The sequence below is a fragment of the Opisthorchis viverrini genome, assembly GCF_000715545.1.
Source record: "Opisthorchis viverrini unplaced genomic scaffold opera_v5_175, whole genome shotgun sequence".
Lineage (NCBI taxonomy): Eukaryota > Metazoa > Platyhelminthes > Trematoda > Opisthorchiida > Opisthorchiidae > Opisthorchis > Opisthorchis viverrini.
This window is the reverse complement of record NW_008751833.1, coordinates 148,100-157,746: the sequence shown is the minus strand read 5'-3', so window position 1 is coordinate 157,746 and position 9,647 is coordinate 148,100. Positions and strand designations below refer to the sequence as shown.

Sequence of the window (9,647 nt, the reverse complement as noted above, 5' to 3'; positions counted from 1 at the left end):
TAACCGCAAGGCAGCGGTGTTTGGCGGGAAATGCAAATGCATTACCATTTCTACGGAACAAGTCGCCACATGTTCCAACCCCCAACTTGGAGGGCCAGGAGACTGTGTTCGTCAGACCTCTAATCATTGACCAACCTGGTATGAGAGACCCTGTGAGTGTTGCGGGACACTCTCCAGTATAGCTCAATGGATCGCTGAGGTGCGCAAGCCGTCACACCACGGTAAGGTCCAGTCTCTTCGTGACGGGATGACAGTCATTGAACTAGTGCTATACAGTCGCTCTCTGTAGTGTGGAGAGTGTGTCATAAAAGCCCATATCGGTACTTTTAACTGTCGTCCATTCTATTTTTTACAGTCCATCCTATGGATGTATCGAGAATGGAGACAGAGTCATGCGAATCGGCAACGTCATCCAGTAACCATGGGCCAGAAGTGTAAGTTTTCTCGCATAACTTGTATTTCTGTCAGTACTGAGTCATCGACTGTTGGAGTGTTGCAGGAAAAGCTTCGCTTAATTGAAGCTGAGAAAGAAGATCTTATGCGACAGCTTCAGCTAACCATGGAAGAACATGCACGTCAAAAAGAAATATTAATCGCACGCTACGTAAATGCGGATTACTTGTTGTCGCAGTGTGAATCCCTTCTAGTGGGTTCCATGTTTCGGTTCACCTAACCTTTACAGCCCGTGAAACGCATGCCCTCCTGCAAACCACATTCGATGAGTATCCAGTCGTGGGACACTCCGCTTGTCTGTCGGCATTTACTCGAACCGGCTAGCAATTTAGTTTACAGTAGGATGTGTTCAGCCATAAAAGATGCGCAGCTCCGAGTCAGGCAAAGCAATGATGATTTGATTGCCTGGAAGTTTGATCCCGAAAGGTAGGTTTTTCAGCTGCAAGTTTCACTTAGTATGCCTTATGATGCCAACTGTAATATATCCTAGGCTTACTGCAAGACACCTCTCGAATCCCTTCTGTGGCCTCACCATTTTGATGTACCCTCCAACGAGAGACCCAGTCTCATTATGTTAGGTAGCTAAGCGCCTGTCATGTACACTCGTCTGCATGAATTCATAGGACGAAGTCAAAGATGGGTACAGTCTTCAAAAACGAAGAATCAATAGAATAAGTGCTGTTTTTGTGCGTGTTGCTCATATTATCAGAAATGCATGTGAAGCAAAGCTGGTATGCGCAAATTCCATGGTGGAATCGCTTTGCAATACGTTATAGCCGAGATTGACCCATGTCTCGGTGACTGCTGGTTATTACGCTGTGATATATTCAATCACCATTCACGGTATAAAACGGTCAGCTAACTTCCTTAGGGACCCGTGGTTCATTAGGCCACTTGCGGACAACCGTGCCTTAAGGTTCCGGCTTCGGCAACGAACCAAAACAGCTCAATGTAAACGTTCGTGAAATGGACTTTGCAATATGACATGTCCTAAGCCAGTACGACAGGCTTAGTTTTCTTTATAATTTACATGGAAGTTTGACATATAATATTGTTTCCGAAAGCCTCCTAAACTTGGCAATGATCCGGTTATTTACTCAAGAGAACGTGAACTCCTGAGGAGCACATGACTGTAGCTGAGTGGGTTTGGTCCCTTTTCATTATCCTTCTTCTAAGTTGGTGGTATCACTTACATGAGAGAGGCAGGAGCAACAGGCGATCCCGACGACCAGATTCAATAGGGTTATAATCAGTTGAGTTGGTATGAAGTAACGCCATCGACGTGCAGTATAAATGGTTTGGCGATGGCATCTGCTGTGAATGCTAACGAGCTCAGTCAGCCCCAGTCATAATGCCTGTTGCGCAGTGCCTGCGGCAGTATACGAAACGGTACCTCTATTTCGTCACAGTTACACTCCGGCGTCCAATGGTTCAAGCGCGTTCGACTGGCCGTCTTGCATGCCAGCCAGTTCGTAGAGTTGAACCTGACATCTGCTTTCCACTTTCCGGTGATCGAAACTGTGGCAGCTGGAACCAATGTGCTCATGGTACACGGTTTATAGATAAACTGGATCTTTACGTAGACGCCTGCTTGGTATTATGGGATTAATGCCTCACATGTTTTGGTCTTTCCACATGGATTCTTTATTGTCGTGAGTTTTCGGCAATGACAAAAATGGTGAGCCAATATTTCAGGCTAAACCACTGTCGACAAGTGCGCTTGTGAACATCCTACAGGGATCAGAGTTTCTATCGTTGTTCACTGCTGTCGCAACTCCAAGGATGTCAAAGAATGGACCTCAGTAGATGTGAATGACGACGACCAAGGTGATAAGATCGCTAGATGGTCGTACCTTACCGAAACCATCATGCGTGTGAATATGCCAGTCGTTTAGGCAATTAGAATTTCTGCTTCTGGACTGCTTAATCCTTTGAGCTCGTTTTGTTTGCATGCTAGTGACTTGAGTCTTGTCACAGCGTATCCCACTTGGATTCTTCCTTAGTGCAAAGCTAAGCGTACTTATGTATGTCGTCGAAGTTAGCTACACTTTTGCATTAGTCTTTTGCAAGTGTGGATATCGTCGCAAGCTGACGGTTTCCGCCTTTCAGAGTGCAAACGTACGCTAAGCTTAAACTAAAATAATGTTTCACCTGTAGCAACCTTTCAGTGTCTAGCTGCCATTCCACCCGAATGAGAGATACCATTGGGTCACCCAAGCCTATACAGGGTCAGTTGAACTACGGACATTGCGGTCAGTAAGTTCGCGCCTTAAACACTGAGCTATCTTGCACAAGAATGGGACTAGTAAGCTCAATTCGCTTTTCGGAGTGAGTGGTTTCCAGTTGACACATTCTCGGTAAGATCCACCTTATTCCAGTTCTATTGTTATGCCCACGAATTTTCGTGTCTTGAGAGTGCCGTTCCATGATTTGACTTATTGGGTCAGAACTGCATATAACGTATTCACTTCACTTCTTTTTACTTAGTCATCTGAGCAAGATATTGAGATGTACCCAGGGTTTGCACGAAGGTCACACGCGAGAGAAAGTGTGGAGTTTAGGTGACCGGTGGAGGTCCCCGCGACTTTACCAAGCAATCCTATTTCGCAATTTCCGATCTCAGTCATTGATGTTTAAGGCACCAATCGTGTCAGTGTCGTGCAATGTTGTTCCTCCCAATGGCAATGACATATTTTGTGAATTTTCTAAATACTCCGCCTTCTAGCCCCAGTGGAAAACGGTTGATGTCTCGCATGCGACATTTGTTAAATGAGAACGAGGCGCTTGGTCGCGCAAATCAGGCAGAGCGCATCGCCGTGCTAGAAAGGGAGGCTGAAGCCCAAACGAATTGCATCAAAGAGTTCAGCAAAACTCATGAAGGTAAGCGTTCTGTGTTCTCTCGACTGCCTCAATTTACCTTCCTCTACTGATAGTGCTATTTGCCTAAACAGTTCAGCACTGTAAAACTGGGGGATTATTTTTTAGAGGTCACATTTTGGGGGAATATACCCAAAAAGAGGAGAAGGCCCAAACAAAGATTAACTTTCCTACTTCGAATTGCGCAGCTTCGGATCTATTCACTCTTAAGATGTTTGGTATTTTTATGGAATGTCTCGACACTTCCTAAGATGATTCGAAAGGGTTTTGAGGTTCGACGGAAATCTAGAAACGGCTTGCTATGAGATTCAGTTGACTCCTAAAGTGTTCGGTCTCTCGCATGAACCTTGGAGATCCGCATATCTCTCGCTCAGAACAGCTTATCTTTATATCAGGCATTCTTCAGATCTCTGTCTGACTATCTAAAAGGTACTGAAACTTCTTACCATGAAAAAGGCCTACATCATTTAGCGACTGTTCCATTTGGTTTCAACATGGTGGCGTAAGTCAGCGAATTTCGACGTGTGCTTCATCTTGGACGCGCAGTATACCACAACCGCACCCACTCCCTGTCACATTTGGTTCGCGCGGAGGGCCACAATGCTCACGTCTCCGCCGTAAATGTTTGGGAGGGATGGGTTCAGCGGACGCTAGAATGAAAGCAGTGGAAGCCCGCGAATGCAATCAAGAGGCTTGTTCAAGCCATGCTTGTTGGAAGAATAAACTTGATTCTCGGGTTAGTGCTGAACAGGTTTAGAAAGCGGACGACCACTCACCAACCTATCAATACGTTTTGGAAAAATTTAATTCACCAGCGAATACAGCTCATCCCTGTCACTTTCATGCGTACGGCTGAAATAGGCTAATGTGAGTGAGAATGCAGGTAGGCATTGAGGCTCAGAAAGGTCTATGAGCAGTCTGAATCCACGTAGATCCGTATTAGTGAGTGATGACTGGTCGATTGACTCCTAAGAGGTTGGCTTGAGTCGTTGCCTTAAGATTGAGCAAGAAATACTCGCAGTTAAAAGATGTCAGTTTCTAACTAAAGAGACACGATAAGACAGAGGATTTGATGAGAGGTTTGAGGGGATATTAGTTCGGCTGTCCAGCCATAAGCCGCTCACAGGTGCGTATATGTCGGGATTGTCAAAGTATTGGGATGCAGAGTCTATGTCTCTTGTTTGAAGTTATTCGATATACCTGTTCATGCGGGTCCAAATAGCATAATCCCAAAGAAGGTTAGTCCTGGCGAACACAGCGCGTCGTCACCTACGACAAAAACATCTCCCGCAACAAAATTAGGAGACAACGCATGATTTTCACCACTACTCCGCCCCTACCTTATTTCAGTTTGAAATATTGACGTGGTGATCAGGATTGAGTGGTGCAGTGCTACTGTGCCCTACACTGACTGTAACTCCTTTCTGAAGGGTACAACCATGATATGGGGCCAAAGCTAGGCAGTCAGACCAAGGGCAGCGAGGCCCCGTACTATGAGTACTCACATTACTGCGCACCCTAGAGATAAAGCCTTACTATCCTTTGCCGTGAGATGGTAAGTGCATTGAGATATTCCTTCCAGGCAACCAGCATTTTCATATTTCTCGAAGCATTGTTGCTGCCCTGCCACAAGGAAGGACGCGTCGACCACAAAGGCTGCATCCTCTGGTGGCCTAAAGGTGAACCGTTAACGGTTGTAAACAAAACGGACCTTGCCATAAACCCCATGCGGCTACAAACTCGTCTGCTATGCGCGACAGCATCTTATTCCATGTGCCCTTGGTTTAGGCTTCTGCAACTGAGCACGTCAGACTCTCGAGTCATCGGCTCCGGGCATTATCCCCATAGTGTTCTTCTCAGTTCAAACTTTTGAGCTGGATGCTTGGGGCAGGGTGTCTGAACAAAACTCTGTATCCTTCCATTGCGTTGTGCGTCAGGCTTCTGAGTAGAGGACTCAGTGGACGTCAACTAAGCCCTCTTTCCCGGTCTGATCAGCCAGAAAGTATGATTTGCCTGCACAGTTCTCTGTCCACCGTTGTCCCTCCCCATTCCCTACTCATCCCACAAACAAGCTCTTCTGGATCATCTGACTTTATCTGACCGATGTGCCTTCTCCAATATACACACTGATTCTGCCAAGTTTACGAGATCCTATGTAGCAGCTTTCAAGGTCCGTACCCCATGTCAAACGGGGAAACAGGCGATGCTTGACCACACCTTGTACTCTCTTAAAGTTTATGTATGCTATGTCACTGGAACATCCATCCAAGGCGCACTTCTGGTCAAGCACCTTAAAGCACCTAGGATGAAGTCAGCTCAGCTCCATATTATACTCTTCGTGCACACAGCGTATACAAGTGGCGATGACTCGTGATATGTATGGAGTGGGAGTTCCACTCAGCCTCAATGCTGAACGTGCTCTTCTGGATTGGATTTCAGTGAACAGTCGTCTTTGTGCCGTTCGACTACCAAACTCAGTCAAGCTCGATTCAACCAACAACAATTTTTCAGCCATGATACCCTTTCGGTGCCTAGCTGCCAGGCCACGTGAAAGATACACGACGGCTTAGGTTCTGTCAGGTTGCCCTAGACTGGAGACGTAGCGGGCCCTCTGGCCAGTAAGTTTACGCCTTGACCACTGAACTCTCTCTAGCTCAAATAGTACTCGGCATGAAGCATGGCGCCTATTTGTAGTCTTGATATGTGTGTTCCTATGAATCGAAGTTTTGCGTGGGGAAAATAATTTTTATTGAGGCTTATTCGCACTCATTTGTCAAGCAAGAAGGACATTGTCAAATCGAAGTTTTGCGTGGGGAAAATAATTTTTATTGAGGCTTATTCGCACTCATTTGTCAAGCAAGAAGCACTGACATTGTCATCCTTGCGGGCGATATGAATGCCCACGTCCGTTGTGTGGGCTCTTTTGAATCATTTGTTAATGTTTGACTTGGAGTGGATACTTGCTGCACAGGTAACGGAAGGGACGTCTAGTTGTATGCTGGCCATCAACTGTCTCTGGCCGGCACGGATTTTCAGCATTAATGCTCGCACCATGTGAGTAAGTTGTCATTATGTGTACAGCAGTCATTGACCTAATTGAATCACGTGGCTATGCGCTACCGGTGGGGAGCCATAGTTCGGGACCGCTGTCCCTTCAAGGGCGCACAACTAAAATCCCATCACGAGCACATCAATAGGACTTGCAACAATCCATAGTTCAGCAGTATTCAACTGAGTTTGCTCAACCCCTCTTTGTAGTACACCAACACTATACGGGCGCGTAAACGAGGAATCGAAAAATGTGAAAGGAGCTACGCTGGTGGCGGCCATTGCTTTCTGTCCGACCTCTCGAATATGGCTGAATGCTCACTTGATACCGTTGATATAGTTAGCCCTGATTGACGCCAGATAATCTATACCGTGGAGGCACTCGTAAGACGTTAGACAAACTCGTCAAACGCCAAATAGTAAAGATTCCACGGAGTGACCGAGAGCTTTCGTGGACAACAAACGCTGAGGAAACGCGAGGGATTTTACCACCGGAATCATCCATGCCCTATATTACTTAATACTATACTGGGGGATTTCCTCGCGACACTCGCAGAGTCTCTCGTACTCGGTAGGTCAGGGGTCTGGCGAACACAGTCTCCTGGTCCTCCAGGTTGGGGGTTGGAACATGTGCGGCGACGTGTTCCGTAAGCATGGTTAATACACCTGCATTTCCATCCAAATACCGCTGCTTTGCGGTGAGGCTTTGTGCCAAATGCTTTGGTTGAGGACCTGTCTAGGTGTGGGCGTCCTGATAGTCTCCCAGACCGCGTACAATCATGAATTGCACGTATACAAATAAACCCATATCACATTGGCCGTCGCGTGATTCCTTCAACCGGGTCGCTTTACTTGATGCATACAGCAGGGCGGGTAAGCGAAACAGAGTACTGCTGGCGCTCCACCCCATTAATAGCTCTATCTTTGTAGGCCCAACACTTAGGACTGATGACTCCCTTCGTCCTGCGATGGTTCTGCAGGCAACATCTTTACGTCACCCGGCGCCGACATTTGCCCCTCGAATTCAATCTTCAAGCCTCGTCGCCCACTTTATTTGGCCGCCTTCAATGTCCGCACTCTGAAGCAAGCAGGACAACAAGCCGCTCTTGCTCCCACACCGGACTAGATCGGCATTAATATGTGCTATCTATCAGAAACAAGAATTCAAGATACAAACACATTGGTTGAGCTAACCGCTTCATCACTCTCCACGCTTCATCACTCTTCCGGGTGCGCACCCCCACCGATCCGGAGGCATCTGTGGCAGGGTCCACAAGAGTTGGTATCGTCCCTAGTGACCAAACGGAAAGATCCTTGCTAGACTGTATATCCGTTAATAGTCGCCCCTGCGTGGTTCTTCTGGCAACGTCTATGAAGGAGTCTCACGGGGGGAAGGTTGATCGATGTCTGTTTGTCGTGTCTGCTTACGTCTTAACTGACTAGCTCTGTCGCCATCAAAGGCAAGTTATACGGCGTCCTGAATGTCCTTTTGCGGCGAGCTAAAAGCCGCCGGAGATATGAATTTACAAGTGGACAAGCTTAGTGCATCTGACACCCAATTAGGTGGTCGACACGTACGGTGGTGAACTATTGCTTCAGCTCACCACCACTTAGCTACCCGTGGTAAGTTGAAAACCTCATTCGTTTCCAAGGCTTTCGGAAATCATGTGAAGAGATTGCCAAAAGCTAGGGCGTTTCATTTCTTGTGCACCATTCTAGGAGCGGTTTTCTGATACGGAAGAAGTCTGTACAGCATTTTAGTTTGGTGTTCTGTTCATTTGGCACATCCTACCTGTGCAAGGTGTCAGCGATGAAGGCAACCTGCAGGACTTGGGACTGGATCCACTATAGCCACAGTCGTTGGATAGTGGGATTGAATTCTTTATAAAATTGAACCATCCTCAGTTGTCCATTATCACATGATAATTTGTCTTTGGTTATTTCCAGGAATCGAGAGTGTACTTGAAGAAGCCTACACTGATTTGGAAGGTCTTCAGACAAGCCTGTTGCAGTTGCATCAGCAAATTAACCAGGCGGAGTCCGTAGTTGAAGCATTGCAGGTAATTCTGATTGTACATAGTTGCGTACACCCATTTTTAATTTACTATCTCGTGTTTTTTCCTGATATCTCATGCGCTTAAGCTTAGTTGAAACCAACCGACCAGTTTCTTCCTAATTGGGCAGGAAAATACAAGTCAGTGAACGGCAGCATGCGTTCTGATCAAGCCTCACGTTCGTGGTACGTGGCGGCAGACATTTTATAAAGCAGCCCCACCTGCATGGTTACAGACAGCAATTGACGAGCGCTTTCCTACGGATATGGAATGCAGTGTCTGTGTCCTACCGCATGAAAATGACGCATTGCTTAATGGACTTAATCTATTAAGTTGAGCCATAATGTCACTTTTCACGTCAGTGATCGCTTAATGTACATAACGGAAAGGATGACGTACGTGGTCGATGACTCTATCGGCCTGCGACCGAACATTGTTTGTCCGTTCGCATGTCTCCCGATTTCAGTGGTGCATAGCAAGGTAAATGACCGAAACAAGCCAATCATTCATGTCGTCTCGAGTAAATAGATGGTCTCAAACTGAATCGCTTACCATTGTTGCCTTTTTAAAAAACCGTTATGTATATTTGGTGATGTTTTCTCAACTGTAGGCTGAACTAGAGATACATGAGCCTGGCCGTGTAGCTGAACTGATGAAGGCAGTATGGGAGAAATTGGATGATTCCAAGGTCGAACATCAAGAGCCAGATCCCAACCAATTTGAAGCAACTGAGGCAAAAACAGTCTGTAAGGAAGAACAAGCTGATGATACATTACAGACTAGCAACTCATCGGTTGCAGAAGCTGTTCCTGTTGGAACGGCGGAATGATTTCACAATCTTAATCTACCGCGTTCTGTAAATAATTCCTTTTATTTTACTTATTTTTACGTATTGGGTGAATGACTATCCACTTGTTATTTACCCTCGGGTTCGCTTGTTTCTGTGACGCAAGCGGGGTCTGTGATGACTTCTTGTTAACGCTGCCTTTCTGCCGGACAACTTATTTCTCCCTTAGTTGGTTGGTCGCACGATGTGAATGCGAATCCTCTCAACATAAATGGACTGAAATCGATAGGATGTGGAAATCCAGACGAGTTGTCTGCCGTGATGACAAACCGATAGCTATAGGAAGGCGCTTTGTCTCTAGGCCAGGACCAGCTCTTTGTCGAGTCCCGAGGTTTCCACTCAGGAAAGTAGCATTTGTTTAGTAACAA

General features: G+C 46.4%; 1 protein-coding gene across 1 annotated transcript in view; it reads left to right on the top strand.

Moving 5' to 3' along the window:
- T265_07570 (hypothetical protein) overlaps positions 1-9,425 on the top strand; it is a gene marked incomplete at both ends in the record, with an annotated part of 15,590 nt that extends 6,165 nt beyond the window's left edge. Inside the window, 6 exons of the mRNA XM_009173127.1 lie at positions 63-152; positions 356-646; positions 683-879; positions 3,179-3,333; positions 8,326-8,438; positions 9,043-9,425. Of these exons, the coding sequence (XP_009171391.1) occupies positions 63-152; positions 356-646; positions 683-879; positions 3,179-3,333; positions 8,326-8,438; positions 9,043-9,261 (1,065 nt within the window). The remainder of the gene's footprint in view (positions 1-62; positions 153-355; positions 647-682; positions 880-3,178; positions 3,334-8,325; positions 8,439-9,042) is intronic.
- Between the last annotated feature and the right edge of the window lie 222 nt (positions 9,426-9,647).